A 19,607-nucleotide genomic window follows, 5' to 3' on the forward strand; every position below is an offset into this window, starting at 1 on the left:
CTGGCTGGGTGACCTTGATCAAGGACGTAACCTCTCTAAGTCCAGGTCTCCCTGTCTATACAATGGGGATCTCGTCTGCCTCCTCAAGTTGTTTTGAGGGTCAAAGACACACCAGAAGTAAGGAGCTTAGCACAATGCCTGCCCCATAGAAGGAGATCAGTATTGTAAGCTGTTACTATTAGAATGTGAAAGAGAAAACATTTTCCCTGGGAAAATCCATCTTCTGCTTAACATTCTTTGTTGTTTTTTTCCCCAGCTGGAACAACTCAGACCAAAACATCTGGCCCAGACGCTGACTCAGACCCACTGACCGAGGAAAAGTCTGGCTTCCCAGAAGCTTCTGCAGGCCCTCCAGAAAAAGGACCCACTCTGAATGAGGAGCCCCCAGGGCCTGAGCCCAGGTTTGGGGCTCTGAGCATGGAGATCTTCCATTCCAGGATAGCATGCCTGCCAGGTCCTCAGGGATTGTAGGGGCAAATGGAGGTGGAGGGGAGAGAGCTGTGGGGATGGGGAATGGGGCTGGGGTCCCTGAGTACCCTCAGATGCGGGTGGGTATAGGGGAGGCAGGGAAAGTCCTAGAGGCCTGTGTTCTGGATCAAGCCTCCCTGGGACTCGGATTCCATATGTTTCCAATGAAGGAGGTTAAAGCAATTTCTAGCAATCCATCCATCCATCCATCCTTCCACCTTACTTTCAGCGAGGCCATCAAGGTGGATGTCTTAGGTCAGGTTCCCTAGAAGCAGAGCCTAAGACAGGGATCCGTGAAAAAGTGATTTATTTTACTGAGGGTTGCTGCCAGGGGAAGGGGGTAAGGGAAGCAGGGCAGGGCAAGGGAGGAGCTAAGCCTGGATGTGGCCTGATTTCCCGGGGCGGGGGATGGGGGATGGGGGGTGGCTCCTGGAGCATGAATTCCATCACAGAGATAGTTCCATCTTAAGGTTCAGGGGCTGACTTTGGTACCCCTGGATCTGTCAGTCATCAACTGCAGCCTGATCCTGGGATGGGGATGCAGTTGAGCCCATGATCCAGTTCAGCCGAGGGTAATTCTTCAGACAAGGGGACATCTCTAAGCCAATTTACAGCCAATAATTACAGTCTCTGGGGGATGGGTGCCCTGGCCTGATGAAGGGGTCTGGTTGGGCATTAACATCATCCAATACTGAGAGCATTATCACTCCTGTTTAATATTTATTCATCTTTGCAATGAATATTTATTGAGTACCACTGTGTACCACGCCCTGGGCTTAGCACTGAGGATTCAGCAGGGAACCAAGCCTGCCCTCAGGAGGCCTATATTCTAGTGGTGGAGAAAATTCAACAGGTTATTACAATACAGTGTAAAAAAATTGTGACTGTGGGGCAGTACAGGGGGCTGTGGGAGGACAGATGTGGCCCCTGGCCCAGGCTTGGGGTGGAGAAAGTAATGTGAAGCTCAGTCCTGTGGTATGAGTAGGTGTTATCCATGTAAAGTGGTGGGAATGGTGTTCCAAGCTGAGGGAACAGCATGTGCAAAGTTCTGGCAGCAAGAGAAACCACTGCACTTTCTGGGAACTGACTGTTCTTCAATTCTGTTTTACTTCATAGACTTCTAAATCTCTGCAGGACACGTCTGTGGGGACATTGCTCTGTCATTTTGAAGCTCCTGGGGAGCATTGTCTGCCATCTTCTCGGTCCTCACTGTTGAAGCGCATGCTGTTTATTCCCACGTTAATGTACACAGAATCTCACGATCCTTTTAGGGCTGTCATGTTACAAGAGCTCAGATTTTATACATCCAAGTCCCTGTTCTTAGAGGCTGGAGACCTTCATTCTAGTTCCAGCTCTACCCCTAGCTCCCCGTGTGACCTTGGAAGAGTCACTTGCCCTCTCTGAGCCTCATGCTCCTCCGTGTGTAAGAGGAGAAGGAGAGGAAGCAGACTGGACTTGACTCGCTGTCACTCTTTCCACAATTACTCTCTTATAATTTGTTTGGCTTGCAACGTATACTGATGGGTCCCAAGTGCCCGAACAGTGCCTGGCACATAGTCGGTGCTCGAAAATACTGGAGTGAATGAACATTCTCCACATGGACGTTCTTTCCATTCCCTTCCTCAGCCTCCTCTTCATCAGCGATCTTGTCCTCATTACCCCAGCTACTCCTCCCATGGCCGTCCCCCATAACTCACTGCTCCCTCCCTCATTACAGTGTCTCTCTTCCCAGATCACACATTACCTCAATTTTTTTTTTTTTTTTTTTTTTTTTTTTTTTTTTTTGCGGTACACGGGCCTCTCACTGTTGTGGCCTCTCCCGTTGCGGAGCACAGGCTCCGGACGCGCAGGCTCAGCGGCCATGGCTCACCGGCCCAGCCGCTCCACGGCATGTGGGATCTTCCCGGACCAGGGCACGAACCCATGTCCCCTGAATCGGCAGGTGGACTCTCAACCACTGCACCACCAGGGAAGTCCACACATTACCTCAATTTTAATAGCCCCTTTGTCCCCCAGAACTCTCAACCCATTGATCCAACCACCTTTTCACTGTCCCTCCCCACCCTCCATCATGTCCCCACTTCCTCCTTCCCAGCCTCCATTCTGTGGCTCGTCAATGTGATCACTTCCTTTTAAACACTCTCATCTCCCTTGCCTTTCTCTTTGGCCTTCGTACTTTCCTGGAGAAATCCCAATCTCAGTTAAATCCAACTCTCTGCCTGCTTTCCCCCCTTGCACCTTTACAGCTGAACAAAGCCAGAAAATCCACATAACCACACCGACTGGTTGCCCATTTGATTCCTGATCACTGGCCTCCAGTGGGTACCACTGGTGCCCATGGATCCTGTTACTCTTCCAGAGTCTTGAAAGGTGCCCCCACTGTCCTTCCTGAATGACGATTTCACACCTGCTCCCTCCTCTGACCTTCACCACCATCTCCCTCAGCCTCACTCTCAGCTGATGACCTTCCTTCTTGTTTCACTGAACAAGTAGAAGCAATCAAAAGGAAAGCCCACAAACTCCTGCCACCCCATTTAGCTACCTACCTGCATCGGTACCCACCCCCTCACCATTCTATTCCAGATACAGGGAACAATCCCTCCACTGGTGCACTGCACCTCCCCACCTACTCAAAGACATCCCCCTGGCAAGATTCTCCTCTCTTCTCTACATAATCACCTTTCCTCCTCTCCATTGGACCATTTCCATCAGCATAAGAGCGTGCCCAGCTTGGAATGACCCATTCTGGGCCCCTATTCTCATCTTTCTTTTACATCAAAACCCCACATAGGAGTTGTCTGTGCTCCGTATCTCAGTACTTCCTCTCCTCTTATTCTCTCATCAACTCACTCTAATCAGAGTATTTCCTCCACCTTGACATTGGAGCAGGTCTTTTCAAGGTCACCAATGACTTCCATGTTTCTAGATCCAATCATCAATTCTCAGTCCTCATCATCCTTGACGCATCAGCAGCATTTGACACAGATGACTGCTCCCTCCTTACTGAAAGCCCTTCTCAACTTGTCTTTCAGTCTTTACTCTCACCTGGGTTTCTTCCTATTTCACTGGCCACACTTGCTCAGCCTCCTTTGCTGCCTCCTCCTCATGTCTCAACCTGGAAACCTTGGAGGCTCCCCAAAGCTCAGTCCTTGGACCCCTTCTCCTCTCCCCCCTAGACTCACTTCCTTGGCGATCTCATCCCATCTCACTGGTGAATTTGTTTTAAATGTTGTCTCTACACTGATAACCCCCACATTTATTTTTCCAGCCTGGACTCTGCCCATGAACTCCATACTCATCCATCCATCTGTGTACTTGATGTTTCTACATAGATGTCTAACAGGCATCTCTAACTTAACATGACCAAAGATGGACTCCTGATTTCACACCCCCCTGCACCCTTCCCAGCCTTCTTGTCTTTCCTAGAACACTAGGTCCTGGAGGACTTTCTCTTACACCCTACATCCAATTTGTTAGCAAGTTCTGTCAACTCTTCCGTCAAATTATATACAGAATTTGATGACTTCACACCACCCAGGGCCAAACCAGCATAGTTGCTTGCCTATTACAGTAGTATCCTCACTGGTCTCTTTGCTTCCATTGGAGTTTCCTTGTAGCGGAAACAGTCCCCAAAGTCTGTGCTCCAGGATCAAGATCTGCTCCAGGCCTGTGTGAAGCAGGCATCCCAGGCTCCCTATTAGGATCTTTCCCTCACCTCCTTGCCTCCTTTCTTCTCCTCAGGTCCCTTCAGCTCCAAACTTTCCACAAAGATCTGTTCTCAGGAAAGAGACTAATCAACACTAAGGTGTGAATGACTGCTCCCATTCTGAGGATGGGAGTTACATATTCCTTTCCAATTGTGGTCATAGCAAATTACCAGAAACTCAGTGGCTTTAAAAAACATAAATGTAATATCTTACAGTTCTATAGGTTAGAAAGCCCAGATCTCGCTGGGCTGAGATCAAGGTGTCAGTGGACTGTGTTCTTTTCTGGACGCTCTAGGGGAGAATACATACCTTGTCTTTTCCAGCTTTTAGAAGTTGCCTACCTTCCTTGGCTTGTGGTCCCTTCCTTCACCTTCACATCTAGCAACAGCACATCCCTCTGACACTTCATCTGTCTTGATATCTTTCTCTGACGGGCTGAAGCCAGGAAAGGGTCTCTACTTTTAAGGATCATGTGATTAGATTGGGCCCCCTTAGATAATCTAGGCCTAGATTATCTCCCCATCTCAAGGTCCTACCTTAGTGACATCTGTGAAGTCCCTTTGCCAGGTAAGCTAGCACATCCACAGGCTCTGGGGATTCCAGAATGGACATCTTTGGAGCCATGAGTCTGCCAACCACAGGCACAGAGCCTCTGGAGAGGGCTTTTCACAAAAAGCCCCTGATGCAGAAGAGAGGGAACAGGGTCCCAGGGGTTGAGACCTCACCCTGAGCTTTCAGTTGCTCTGTACATATCTTTAAAATCTTTGTCTTTAAAATTTCTATACATTATTATAATTCTTATAATTAAGAATTATATTTACACTTTCATATAAAAATGTATATTTCAATATTTTTAAAATGCTTTAAATTGCTTGCCAGTTAAATTACTAACATCCCCCCCACCAAGACTTGGAGTGAGTGCTTCAGAAGGTACAATAAGTTTTTCAGTGCCTTTGGGTAACACCACCCACCACCTCCCAACCTGCTGTCTCCATTTCTTCCTGAGATCATAACCCAATGTGAACAGCGCAGCTTCCAGCCAGGCTCTGAGATGCTAACGATGGTATTCCTGGCACCAGCTGTCAGACAGGGCAGCATCTGGGGCAAAGGGGCCTTCCAGGTGAAAGCAGATCAGGTGGACAGCTGTCCATCACTCCAGTGCACTCAGCCAGCATCTGCATGCTCAGCCGGCCCTGGCTGTGTGCAGAGCCCTGTGCCAGGCAGAGCTTGGCGGGGGGACCAGACACTTGAACTGGTCACTGTGTCCCAGCATGGAATGTCCTGAGTGCTTGAACCCTTTGCTACTCAAAGTGTGGTCTGGGGACCAGATACATCAGCATCACGTGGAGCTAGAGAGAGATGAAGAATCTCAGGCTTGCTGGACCACGGTGTGCATTGTAGCAAGATCCCTAGCACACCAAAGTTTGAGAGGCCCTACTCTGACCATTTATTCATTGGTCAATTCCTGACATTGATTATTGGCTCCCGTCCTGTGCTGAGCACTGGGATATAAAGAGTTTGAGCCAGTGAACACCCTTAAGGAGCCCTCAGTCTTGCAGGATCTAAAAGAGGCCTAGGTTTGCTGGGGGAACCTGGGGTGGGAGAAAGGTCTCTCTAGAGGGCAGGGAGGATGTCTTCCTGGAGGAGGTGGCATCTCAGCTGGACTTTGAAAGCTGAGGAGAGTTTCACCAGATGGAGAGGGGACAGGGAAGGGAACCTCTGGCGGAAGGAACAGTGTGAACAAAGGTGGGGAGGTGGGAAGGGGTCAGGCTAATTTACGCAGTGACAGATGACCCATTCCAGCTGGGCCATTGGTGACAAGGAGAGACATAGTGTATTAGTCTGCTAGAGCCGCCCTAACAAAGTGTCATAGACTGGGGGGCTTCAACAACAGGAATTTATTTTCTCACAGTTCTGGAGGCTGGAGGTCCAAGATCAAGGTGTTGGCAGGGCTGGTTTCTTCTGAGCCTCTCTCCTTGGCTTGTAGATGGCCGTCTTCTCCCTGTGTCCTCACATGGTCTTCCCACTGTGTGTCTGTGTCCAAATTTCCTCTTCGTATAAGGACACCCGTCATATTAGATTAGGGCCCACCCTAATGGCTTCATTTTAACATAATCACCCCTTTAAAGACCTTATCTCCAAATGCAGTCACATTTTGAGGTATTAGGGGGTTAAGACTTCGACATATGAATTTGGGGGGAGAGGACACAATTCAGGTCATAACCCAAAGTATATTAAATGAGGCTGGAAGAGTGTGCAGATCCTGGGGAGACTTAGGTGCCACCGGGTTGAGAAATTTGTGCTTTCTGCATGAGGCCATGAGGAGCCATGGAAGGTTCTAGAGCAGGGGAGTAGCACCACTGGAGCTGTGATTGAGCTCCAATACAGCAGACAAAAGCTCATCTCTCGGTGTGGTCCAGGGTCAAGGGCTGAATCAGGCATGACCCCCACCTTAACTGGCAAGTTGGGTACTGTGGCAGACGGGGAAGCTGCTTCCTCTCTCCAGGCCTCAGTCTCCTCATCAATAAAATGGGCCCAGGGACATAATGTAGCATTTCCTGACCTGAGGGACCCGATGGCTCTGAGAGGATTTCAGAGGGATATGTACAAACATCTCTAACTTTGCAAGTTATGTAATTTTTTTCATGGTTTAATTATTTCACTTTTTAAAAACTTTCTCTTATGAATAATTTCAAGCATAGAGAAAAGTAGAGACTATAGACTAATGAAAACCCACATACCCATTACTCAGATTTAATAAATCTTAACATTTTGGCATGTTTCGTCTTTTTTTTTCTTGAAGTATTTTAAAGTAAATTACAGATCTTCATATTTTACCTGTAAATATTTTAATGCACATCTCTTAACTACAAAGACATTCTCCCTAATAACCACACCTAAAAAAATTAAAAATAATTCCTAATACTACTCAATACCCAGCTCATATTCAAATTTCCCATATTGTCCCCAACAAAATGTTTTCCTTTTGGAATTTAGTATAAATGAATATTAGGAAAAGTCAAACCCATGATATCAAGAGGATATAAAAAAATATATATACATATATATGCACATATATGTACAAATATATATATTTGTGTGTATATACAAATGTATATATTAATGTATATATTTTTGCATAAAATGTATATACAAATGTAGTTTTTTAAATTTTAAAATTTTCAAACATATGTGAAAGAAAGAATGCTCTAGATGGTTGCACCCCTGTGTAAGGCAGCACTTGTGAAGGTGATTAAGTTTGTCCAAGGCTTCATGAGCTACAAAGGGTCTCACACACTTATACACTGCGGAGGGTTGTACCTGCATGCAGTAGGTCTTGCTCATTGCAGGGTGGCCTTGAGTGAGGTGATTCTGGGGGGCAGGGCTCCGAGCCCAGGGTGCAGGACAGGCTCAATTTCCAGAGGCCTGGGACTCTTTCCTCCTGTACTTTCCCTTCCCCACAGCGTAGACAGGCTGTGCTGACCCCCTGGGACTCAGACTCTTGACCCCTGTGGGGAGCACGGAGCACCCTGTCCTGATTCCTGGAACAGGAAATAGTCGGTGGAGAACTCGTGGCTGGAAGTCAGCAAGAATAAATAGTGAGCTGGCAGCCATGGGCTGCGCACTCACCACAAGGGGAGCTGAGTTGAGGACAGAAATGATGATTGTTATAACGGCTGCTGTTTATTAGGCCCTTGCCCTGTGTCAAGTGCTTCTCAGGAACTGTTTCATTTAGTCTTCAAAATACCTTCATAAGTTCAGTATTGTATTCTCCCCACTTAACAGATGACAAAACTGAGACTCAGAGACACACTGACTTGCCTAAGGACACACAGCAAGTCAGTGTGTCCCTTAAACATGGGTTTAAGCTGGGACTTAAACCCATGTCTGTGTGACCCCAAAGCTCATTCCGTGAGCTTCGTTTCCCAGGTTGCCCAGTACAGAGGGTGACCAGAGGAGGGTAAGCCTGCCTCTGCATGGAGGAGTGTTTCAGGGGTGACTTTTCTGAGGAAGTGGCTTTTGAGCTGGGTCTTGAGGGATGAATAAGAGTTCAGAGTTCACAGGGGGAGGAGAGAAAGGGTATTCCAGGCAGAGGGACCGGTGCAGGCAGAGGCTTGGAGGCCACAGAGCAGGTTCCCATAGAGGGGGCTCCACCAAAATTCTCAATGTGTGTGCTTTCTCCTATAGGAGGTCGAGACAGGGCAGGGCGGCCCCTGCTTCTGGTGTCAACCACCAAGGGGCCCTGGGAGGCACCATGGTGCACGGCCTCAGAGGTCACCAAGCTGTTCTCCTACCTGTGCACCATCCCCAGGTAAGGGGCTGGGCTAGCCTGACCACCCCATCCCCCCTTGACCTCTCAGTCCAGAGCCCAGCACCAGGTAGCAGATGGAGAGATCCTTCAGTCCAGTCATCTGTTTCCAGAGCTGGTCCTGAGCCAGATGCTGGGGGGAAAGCAGGACAGACTTGGTCCCTGCCATCAGGGCGTTCACAGGCTGGCAGGGGAGGTGGATGGTGTGCAAGAAACAGACATGGACAAGCAGCTCTCAGGGGTGTTAATGTGGTGAAGAAAACAGGGATGTTGTAGATCAGTGGTTCTCAAACTCAACAGGCATCAGTATCATCCAGAGGTCTGTAAAAACAGATGGCTGGGCCCTACCCCCAGAGTTTCTGATTCACTAAGTCTGGATAAGGACTGAGAACATGTATTTCTAACAAGTTCCTGGTGATGCTGATGCTGCTGGGCTGAGGACACATTTTGAGAGCCACTGTTGTAGAGTGAGAAGGGGGTGGGGGGCAGCTAATTTCAATTGAGAAATCAGGGAAGGCTTCTCTGAGGAGGTGATAATTGAGTTGGCATATGAATTATAAATATTTTTTGAACAAATGAAGGAAAAGGTGAATGGATGAATGAATGAATAAGTGAGAGAGTAAAAGAATGAATGAGTGATGAGTGATCAGGCTGATTTCTAACACCTCCCCTTCCCTCCATACCCCCATTCAGACTTCATGTTGGACTGGCTGGGGAAGAAGCACCATCTTTCCTCTGAGTCCCAGCCCCCAGCCAGAGTGGTCTCAGCGGTGGTGTTTGCTTGGGACTGTGGCTATAGATCCCAACCTAGAGGTTCTGCTGCTGGGGTAGGGGGTGGAGGGACAGATGGAACCCTTTGGAACCTTCTCCACCCCACAGGAGCCATCACCACCACCTGCTGGCCACTGAGATTTTTCTTCTTGTCCAAAGTGGAGTGGCTTTTCTGGTCTGAGGAGGAGATGGACACCCCCATTCTGTGTTAAGTGTCATGGTAGACAGAATGCTGGAATCCCACCAACCTGCTGTGTTACCTGTAGGTGGTAACCTCCCCTCTCTGAGGCTTCCCTGAAAAAGGGGGATGACTAAGTGGGCTCTGAGGACCAAGCATGGTCACAAGAGGTGGGGGTGAGGTGCAGTGTGAACTATGCATGGGGTTCTCATATGCTGGGCTGGCTTCTCCACTCCATTGCTGGGCACCTGCCCTGGGCCAGGCTTCATGCTGGGCCATGCTAGGGACCCAGATACTCCTATATTGGGCCTTGACCTCTAGGGGTATCCAGGCTGGTAGTGGAGGCAGGTGGAGAAATAAACCTCTCTCCCAGCATGGGCATAGCGAGAGGCAGGTGAGGTGTGGGGCACGAAGTCAGAGCCCTGGCCTCACCTCCGAGAGCCTCCTCTCACTGTCTGCTATGGCACCGCCGTGTACCTCAGTTTCCCCCCCTAGGATAGTGATGACAGCAGACATTGACATGCCTGTTACTCTGCGCAGTCCCTGAGTACTTTACAGTAATGAATCCATCAGCCCTCAGCACAGACCCCTGAAGCCCGCACGATTATTATCCTCCCAGACAGGTGAAACAGCGTGCCTGGGTGACTGCCATAGCTCCACCCCTCCACTGGCCACCTCTGGTTTCGTCTATGAACTGGGTGGTTGTAAGGCTTGAAGGCGGTTGGGGGTTATTTTCCCAATTTGGCTGAATGGTCAGGGCACTTGGAAGCATAGACTCCCTGGCTCCCCCCCCCCCCCAGCCTGCTAGACAGATTTCTTGGAGGGTGGAGCGGGAGTGGGGGTGAGGAATTGGTATTTTAACAAGTCCTGCAATTGGGCCACTTTGGAAAATCCTAAGGTAATCACTGAAAAGTGCACTGTGAACCCATGAGGGTGTTTTGGCTGCAAGTAACAAATTCCAATTCAAAATGTCTTACCTACTAAGGAAATGTATCAGTCTATGTCTCTGCCTTATATCTCTTTGTAAGAACTTTTTAAAGGAGAGGGTATCTTTCCCAAAAGCCCCCAGCAAACATCCCCTAACATCTCATTGGCCAGAAAATGTCACATGTTCCCTATCTAAACCAATCATTGGCCAGGGGAATTGGGTCTACTGTGGGCCTCAACCAATCAGAAACCAGCCCCTGGCAGAGGGGGGACGTGATTATATGGAGGGAATTGAATTCTTGAACAAAGTGAACCTTCTGCCCACACAAAAAGGGTGGATGAAGGTTAGGTGACTCCTACTGCAACTGGGATAGTAGCTTATAGTTCATGATTATTAGGGTGTAAGAGAGAGCTGTGTGAGGTACTGTGGGAGCACCGAAGAGGGAATAACGGACTCTGCCTGGAGAAGAATCATGGAGGGCTTCCTGGAAGTGGTGTGTGTCAGAGGCACAGGGAGACACTGGAACTTAGTCCCATGGGATGAAAAGTTCACCAGTAAATCCAGGCTTCTAGCAGCCAGTTTCCCTCACCTTCCACCAGGTCCTTCCCCCTCGAGGGCCCTAGTTCATCCAGCAAGACTGTCAATTCTGTTTACCACCCACAGGCCTGAAGATAAAACCAAGGGGCTGGCGGTCGTGATTGATGCCAGGAAACAGCCCCCACATCCTGGTCTGGTCAGTGCCTTGCAGGCCACCCAGGTGAGTGGGAGGTGGACAGCTTCAGCCTCGCAAGTCTTGCGAGCACCGGGGGCCTTAGGATATTCACAGATCCTGAGGGGCTCAGAGCTGGGACCAGGAGCCCAGCTAGGGAGTCTTAGCTGCACATAACAGAAACCCCAGCCCAGCCACGCTTAAAGACAAAGGTCATTCATTGGTTTATCTGACTCGATTGTCTGGGAGTTAAATCCAACTTCAAGTATGGCTTGATTCAGGGGCTCAAATATTGCCACCAAGATCGGGTTTCTATCTCCCTATTTCTGGCCCCATTCTCAGCCAGGTCCCCCTCTTGGTGGCAGTGTGGTTCCCTGCAGCTCTAACTTCATATGGGCTTTCATTTAAGTCCAGTAGGAAAGAGTGATTCTTTTCCCAGAAGTCTCAGCAAAAGTTTCTTTGTGTCTCCTTAGCCCAGGTTCGTTCAGCTGTCCGTCCATCAGCCAATCTCTGTGTCAGGGGAATGCGACATACTGATTGGCTTAGGCTTAGCTCATGAACTGAGAATGGGGGAGGGAAGAGATTGCTAACTCACCAGTATGGGCAGCAGCATAAATGGAAGTTGGGCATATGCTCATCTCATGACCTCCACCCCCTCTTCCTCTTCCTTCTCCCTTTACAGATGAGGAAACTGAGACCCAGAGTGGGTGGGGCACCTGGGAAGTTTGCAGTCCAGCTTGGACCTGCTGTTCTCTTGACTTCCAATGACTCCCAATAAGTCATTTGACTCACCCTCCAAATAAGGATCCGAGCCCTCCATACCACATAAGGGTCCCAGCCATGGGGAACCCTCACCCCATCCCTGTGGCCCATTTGCCTACATCTTAGCCGGGAGGCTCAGTGAAAGCCTAGGCAGATCAGCTCTGAAATGATTCTCTCTGACAGGCTCTGGTCCCAACCTCCATCCGTGCCCTGCTCTTCCTGGGGGAGCAGGAGGCCGCTCTCCAGCTGGAGGCATTATCTGACATCCAGGTGAGGGGAAGGCAGCATCGGCTGAGGCGGAGGGGAGGTGGGCTGGAGCTGAGCTGGGGTGAAGAATGGCAGAATTCACAAGCTAGGAGAGGCCCTGAAATAATCAAGGGTAGGTCCATTAGATACGAGTCCAGGATGCTACAACTCTTCTGCCCAGCCCCCATGGCAAGCATTGCCAAATCAGCCCCAGAATTATTTCTCCCTGGCAACCCTAGCAGCTGCCGGTGGGCACGACCACGTGATTGAGAGCTGCGCACAGCACGAAACCCACTTGAAAGCTTCGTCTTGTCAACCCCTCCCCCCTTCTTCTCAGATGGGGAAACTGAGGTCCAAGGCCACACAGCAAGCTACAGGGGCTGTTTCCACACCTCACCTGGCCCTTCCCGTATCTCTCTCCCTAGTTTCTCTCAGCATCTCCAACTTAGATGCTAAGTTGATTCGGGACTTCACGGGAAAGAGCACTGCAGGTCCCTTTACTCAGTGCCATGTACCACAGTCACGAGCGTGGGCACCCTGCCCTCTGCCCTGTTTCAGGAAATGATTTTAAAGGTCTCCTTCTACCTCCTGGTTAGCAAAGAGGCACATTGTAAACTAGAGATGTACTTTTCAAGCTTTTAGGTGCCTATGAATTTCTTGGGGATTGTCAGAGTGCAGGTTCTGATTAAGTAGTTCTGGATGGGAGCTGGGATTCTGCCTTCTAATGTGCTCTTAAGTCATGCTGGTGCTCCTGGTCCGTGGACCACACTTTAAATACCAGGCATGAAAAATGGGCTCCAAAACGCCACAGAATTCTCCCCATGCCAAGCTTAGGTATCTGGAGCCATTCATAGCATAGCCTCAAGTATCACTGCCTGGGAGATGCGGTCACCTAGTCCCTGCTCCATATCTTAGGGGATACTGTTAGGATTTGGTGACCTTTCTCAACAACCCCAAGAAGATAGTACCTTGATGGGTCTCCAGAGAACAGTACAATGATTACAAAGAAGTTACATGACATGGGCCAGCTTCAGTCGGTTTGTTTGATTGCCTGGACAACTGTGCTGGGAAAGAGCCCAGCTCAGAAGGAAGGGGTTCCGTGATTGATTAATGTCTGCCTCGGGCACAGGCTAGGAGAGTGGCAGCACGAATGCTGTTTATTTGCCATTCCTTACCCAGGGTCTGGTTCTCAATTTTGATTTGTCAGAGTTTCCAGAGAAGATCCCTTGCCCAGAAAGCAGCTCTTAAAGCCAGGGCCAGCCTTACCCATGGGAAGTGGAGTGGTGCTGGGGCGTGGGTCTGGGCAGGACCTTCTCAAGCACCTGTCTCTACACTGAGTCCCCTGGTCCTTCTGACTCGCTTCTTTGTCTGCAGGTAGAGGTGCTGACCTCACTGAAGGCCCTCAGCCACCACGTGGACCCCAGCCAGCTGCCCGTGGCCCTGGAAGGCCCCTTCCCCTACTGCCACGGTGAATGGGTGCAATTCTTCCAGGTGTCTACCATCACAGCCTTCACCCCACACCCTCACCCCTTCTGTTTCTCCCTTCACCATCCTGCCCCATGGATCCACTGAACTTATCAGGTTCAAAGACAGTCATTCAACAAGTGTTTATAATGAGGGTGCAGAGTGGAGTGACTAAGAGCTCAAGCTCTGGGGCCAGAAGGCCTGGGTTTCAATCCCAGCTCTGCTGTGTGACCTTGGGTAAGTTATACACCTTCTCAGAGCCCTCCTCCTCAATGACGAAATGGGGCTTATGGGAGGCTTGAGTTACTGTGTGTAAAGATCTTAGAAGAGTGTCTGGCACGTGCTAAGAGTGATGTTAGTGTTAACTGCAAATACATTTACAGACATCTGCTTTGTGGACACACAAAACTCGGGGAGCTTGGGGTCTGGTGAGGGAGGCAGATGTGCTCCCTCCTATAAGAGGGAGGAAGTAAGGAAACTTCCAGGGCTGGGCTCCTTTCCTGTGTGACCTCAATCCTTCTTCACCGCAACCCTGCGAGGGGGGCACCTCATGCCCAATTTAACACATGAGGATGCATAGGATGAGCACAACTTCCACAGCCACACACAGGAGCTTATGGGCTTAAACCGCAGCAGGACCAGTGCCCATAGTTGCCCGCCCAGGGCTTTCTCTAGACCAGGGCAGCTCGACCTCAGCACTATTCACATTTGGGGTCAGATAATTCTTTTCTGGAGGAGCTGCTGGCACACTGTCATGTGACTAGCACCGTCCTTGGCCCCTACCCACTCTGACAATAGCATCCTCCAAATTATGACAACCCAAAGTGTCTCCAGACATTGCCAGATGTCCCCTGGGGTACGAAGGCATCACCCACGCAGAAGCACTGGTCTATAGTCTAACGTGGCTGTTTGCTTATTTGCTTTCGGCCCGGTGCTCTTCTTTTTAAGATTGGGTCTATTTTTGAATAGACCCTGTGTTCAAAATTCAAATGGTACAAAAGGGTATATACTGAAAAAATCTCTTTTCCTATTTGTCCCACAGGGCCCCAGTTCCCCTCTCCAGAGGCCTCCAATGAATCCAGGGGCTTTTGAACTATATTTTTGCTTTAAAACCTTCCCTTTAAATGAAATCTTACCTATAGAGCCAGCATATAAAACTGATAATGAGGATGAGTATCGGTGCTATTCTAAGTGCCTGACACAAATAAACCCATTTAGTCCTCCCACAAGCCTCTAAGGGAGGAAATGGGGAAATGGTCCCATTTTGCAGAAGAGGAAGTAGAGGCACAGAGAGGTTAAGAAACTTGCCCAAGGCCTCAGAGCTAGTAAGTGGTGGAGCTGGGCTGAAGTGGGACCTGGAGAGGATGTCCTCTACCCCTGCCCTCTCACCCCCTCCTACCACTCCCTCTCCCACAGGCCTGGGAGTAGGTCAGGCCTGTCTTCTCTCTTTTTCTCTCTCATTCCCAGCATGAGTGGTTCTCAAACTGTGGTCCCTGGACCAGCAGCATCAGCGTCACCTGGGAACCTGTTAGAAATGCACACTCTCAGGACCCACCCCAGAGAAACTAAACCAGAAACTCAGGAGGAAGGCTCAGCAGCCTGCTTTTTAACTGACTTTCCAGGTGATTCTGATGCAGCTAAAGTTTGAGAACCACCACGCCGCGTGTCCTCCTGGTGGGAGGAGGGGCGAGGCACGCTCTTCACCAGCCCAGGCTCACATCCCCACTCTTGCCTCCTTTCCTGCAGAAGCTGGACCCTTTCCTTGCTGACCTCCGCCAGGCCTCCTCGCTGCTAAAGGCTTCCATCAAGGAGTTTGAGAAGGGTGACCCCCCTGGAGGGGTGCAGGTGAGACAAGAGCCTGAGGTGGGGAAACCACACCACATCCCTTATTTCATGAACCAAGGGCTCAGTGAAGGGGCTCTGTTTTCATTCATTCATTCAACCGATATTTAGTGGACAGTCACCATGTGTCACGGCCTGGAGACCCAGCCTGGGGCAAATCGACTTGTCCCTGCCCTCATGGGGCTCATGGTACAGTGCGAGAGGTCATAATTTAAAAAATAAACAGAAATGGACATGTCATTACAAGTGATGCTGAATGCTGTGAAAGTAAGATTGAGAAAAATGGGGAAGGAGGGTATAGAAGTTGAGCCTTGAAGGATGAGACGGAGCCATGGGACTTGGTCTGTGCTTGGTCTGTTCAGGAAGAGCAAGGAGGCCAGTGTGGAACAGAGTGGTGGAGGGGAGGATAGAACGAGAGGATCTTCTGGATCCACGGGGCTGTATCAGGGAGGAGTTGGGTTGGGATTTGATTCTAAATGGGCAGAGACACCGCTGGAGAGTTCTAAGTAGCAGCACTGGGATGATCAGATTGGCACTTTGAGATCCATGCAGTTGTCATTCAGAGAACAGACTGCAGGGGGAGCCAGAGTGCCTCAGAGATATCAGTGAAGAGGCTGGGATGGGCATCCCAGCAAGAGATGAAGGTGCTTGGACCAGTGAGGTTGCCACGGTGATGAGAGGACGCTCGACTTGCGGAGATGTTTTAGAGATAGAAAGGAGAGACTTTCTGTAGAACCTTGAACGCCAAACTGGGGGAGTCAGGCGTGATTGGAGTGTGGGGAGCCCTGGAAGGTTATAGAAGGAAAGTGGGGATTGAGCCTCAGACTACCTCCCTACCCTGGCAGGAGGCCTCCAGGTGTCTGAGCAAGTCCAAGGAGCTGATGGAGGCTGTGCTGAGGGACCCAGGCCTGTTGGGCCTCCAGCGGGAAGGCGGAGCCACCCTGGCCAGGCTGCGACAGGAAGGCAGCAGGCTGAACTTCAACCCGGACGTCAGGTACGGACACCAGGCTTTTCCTTCCCCGCCCCATCCTGTTCCCCAGGCTGGGACTCGGGGCTGGGGTCACTTCGCTGAGGGGACACATAGGGTGGGCTCTGAAGATGCCCAGGATGGGGTGTTTGCCGGGCCCATATCCTGGGCTGAGGCCTGATCACGGGCCCCCAGCCTATACCTTAGCAAGTCCCTTCTCTGCTGCCCCTCCTCGGCCCAGGCATCAGAGGACAGCTCCCCCATTTCTGGTCACTGTCATGGACCAAGGACGCTCTCTGACCCAGACACTGGGCTGAGCCCCTTTAAGAGCCCACCTCTTATTCCTCAAAAGACCATGTGAGGCTCATATCCTCCTATTTGGCTGATAAATACCTGAGGCTAAGCAAAGGGAAGTAACAGCCAGACCAGCTGAGCGCTAACCCCTGCACTGCCCTACCCTTCGTGGCAGGGGCCAGGGGAACCTCGTGCTGTGCCAGGGTCACAGAACCACAGAGCAAGAAATACGCATTCCTAGAAAGAACCAATTTTCTTAAATTTAGGAGTGGGGTGGAGGAGAGGTGCAAATCAGTCATTAAATCAGCCGGTAGTTGTATATATTTTATCTCTGTTAGAACGAACACAATTACAAAGTTTGCATAATCCAAGAACATTTAATTTATTTAACCTCCTCCTCCCAATAGCACTTAGTATGAACACAGCATTGTTCTGAGAGCTTTAAGAATATTAATGTGGTTAATTCCCACCCACGAAGGGGCTCCTAGTGTTATCCTCATTCTACAGTGGAGGAGCCTGAGGTTCAGAGAGAGGTTAAGTGACTTGCCCAGGGCCACACAGCTGGGATGTGGTGGGGCTGAGACTTGAACCCAGGCAGCCTAGCCCAGAATCTTGAACACACCACCCTGAGCTCTGCCCACAGAGAGATTCATGCTGATGTGAGCGCTGGGCAGCAGTGGACCCTGGTGCTCGGTGTGGAGTTGTCCTCACTGCCCCTCACACAGCCTGGTGGGGCTGGCACTGCCTTTCCCAGCATGCTCCTGCCTCACTGACTGGGCCCCCAAGCCCCTTTGGTCCAACATAGGCCCCTCCAGACCGTTGGCCACCAGCAGCTCCACCAGGGGGCGCTGTGGTCCCACGTGAGCCGCTGCGTGTTTCTCAGGCAGCTCCTGCCTGCCCGCCCGTTTCTCCCTCCCTTTGCCAGACAGACTGGCATTTTCCATCCCGTTAATGCACCCTGGGTGCTCACCCCTTCCATGGGAGGGCAGTGACCTGTGGGAAGCTACAGTCAGATAAGGAGGCTTAGGGCAAGGCTCCCTCCAGGAAAACAGGCTCTTCTTCCATCTCCTCTTTTTCCTTTTCCTTCTAAAGGACCCCAAGGGCAGAGGAGGGTGGGGTGGGATTTGAGGGGTGTTGGGAAAGCCCTGAGATTCCTCCCTTCATCCAAGTTTCTCCTGAAATCCCATCTGCACCCCTTCATTTATGTCTTGCTGGCTTTGATCATTTTTTAAAATCATGTGCAGAAAAGGGCGTGGACTGAGTTCCAATTCAGACTGCCATGTGTGTGAGTCAGAACCTCTCTCTGGAGGATCAGTTTTCCTAAGTGTAAATGTTTTCCTATCTGTAAAATAGAGGCCAGAGTGGAGAGGTGTGTTACAGCCACTTGTCATCATTACAATTGAAATAACAAGCGCTTTGTAAATAAGTTCATTCGTACCATTTTTTTAGATTCCACATAAGCAAATGAACTTATTTACAAAACAGAAATAGAGTCACAGAAGTAGAAAATAAACCTGTGGTTACCAGGGGGAAGAGGGGGGGAGGGATAAATTGGGAAATCGGGCTTGACATATACACACTACTGTATATAAAATAGATAACTAATAAGGACCTACTGTATAGCACAGGGACCTCTACTCAATACTCTGTAATGACCTATATGGGAAAAGAATTTTAAAAAGAGTGGATATATGTATATGTATAACGGATTCACTTTGCTGTACAGCAGAAACTAATGCAACATTTTAAATCAGCTACACTCCAATAAAAATTAATTAAAAAAAAAAAAAAAGAAATAACAAGCGCTAACAGCACCGTAGGCCAGGCACTGTGTTAAGTGTTTTGAGTGCGTGAGGGTGGGTTTGCCTGAGGAGCTTTGGAAAGCGCTGAGGTCCAGGCCACTCTCTGAGCAGGACTCCGGTGGGTCGGGGAGGGGCCTGGGCATTGAGATTTTTAAAGCTCCCAGAACAGGTTCTAATTGTGTTGCCAGGGTTGAGAGCCAAGGGGTTAGATCATTTAATTCTCACAACCCCCCTGTGAAATGGGTTCTGTTATCCCCATTTTTTATAGCTGAAGAAACGGAGACAGAAAGGTTGAGAAATTTGCACAAGGTTCTGTTCCTAGAATGTAGCAAGGCTGGGATTTGAACCTAGGTCTCTCCAGCTCGGTTCCTACCCTCCTGGGGAAAGGGAGGGTCATTTGGTTTCTCGCTGTGTCCTCTGGTCCTCCCAGTCCCACAGAAGGCCAAGGCTGAGGCCCAGAGAGGTGTAGGGACCTGCCCAAGCTCACACAGCAAGTCAGCAGCTGAAATACCCAGGCCAGGGCCACAGAGCTGGTGGGAGCTGGGGAGGCATGCCTATGCTGGGCAGGAGTGCTGGGGCTTCAGGGCAGGGGGTCAGCATCTTGGGTTTTCTCTCACACTCCTCGGCCTCCCAGGAGCCATCTGGCCGAAGCTGCTGCCCTGTACAGCCTCGTGGATGAACAGCTGCATGTCCTTGTCACTGTGTCCAACCACCTCCTGAGGAGGCTGGAGCTCCGCGTCCGCCTGGGCCGCCTGGAAGCTGCCATCCACCAGGTGAGAGAGGAGGAGGAGGCTGGCCCTGGGACGTGAGGAGGGGTGGGCGGCTCCTACCTCTCCAGGCCCCACCCCAGCCAGGCGCTTTGCTCTGGTAAAACGACACCAGGCAGGCATTCTTGGAGCACATGACATGCACTCCATAGTGCTTGATAGGTGAAGACATAACTCCAGAAGCTGCATTTCTTAAACACCAACTTTGCCCCAAGCCCTGGGCCAGAGCCTTTGTGTCCATCACTGCTTTCCAACCTCATCCCTTACCAGTGATGTGGGGAAGATGCTAGGATTTCTCCTACTCATCGATAAGGAAATTGAGACTGGGAGACATTATGTCATCTGCCCATGATCGCACACCTAGGGGTCTGATCCTGGAGCCCACACCTGGCA

The 19,607-nt window shown here is 50.2% G+C and overlaps 1 protein-coding gene across 1 annotated transcript in view; it reads left to right on the forward strand.

Annotated features, from left to right (window-relative positions):
- The window catches only part of KIAA1755, a 42,917-nt gene that overhangs the window by 16,710 nt on the left and 6,600 nt on the right, over positions 1 to 19,607 (forward strand). Inside the window, exons 4-11 of the mRNA XM_082644629.1 lie at positions 257 to 454; positions 8,364 to 8,487; positions 11,025 to 11,118; positions 12,016 to 12,102; positions 13,453 to 13,569; positions 15,289 to 15,387; positions 16,230 to 16,378; positions 19,082 to 19,220. Of these exons, the coding sequence (XP_082500755.1) occupies positions 257 to 454; positions 8,364 to 8,487; positions 11,025 to 11,118; positions 12,016 to 12,102; positions 13,453 to 13,569; positions 15,289 to 15,387; positions 16,230 to 16,378; positions 19,082 to 19,220 (1,007 nt within the window). The remainder of the gene's footprint in view (positions 1 to 256; positions 455 to 8,363; positions 8,488 to 11,024; positions 11,119 to 12,015; positions 12,103 to 13,452; positions 13,570 to 15,288; positions 15,388 to 16,229; positions 16,379 to 19,081; positions 19,221 to 19,607) is intronic.

The sequence above is a fragment of the Mesoplodon mirus genome (assembly GCF_964341445.2).
Source record: "Mesoplodon mirus genome assembly, chromosome: 15".
NCBI lineage: Eukaryota > Metazoa > Chordata > Mammalia > Artiodactyla > Ziphiidae > Mesoplodon > Mesoplodon mirus.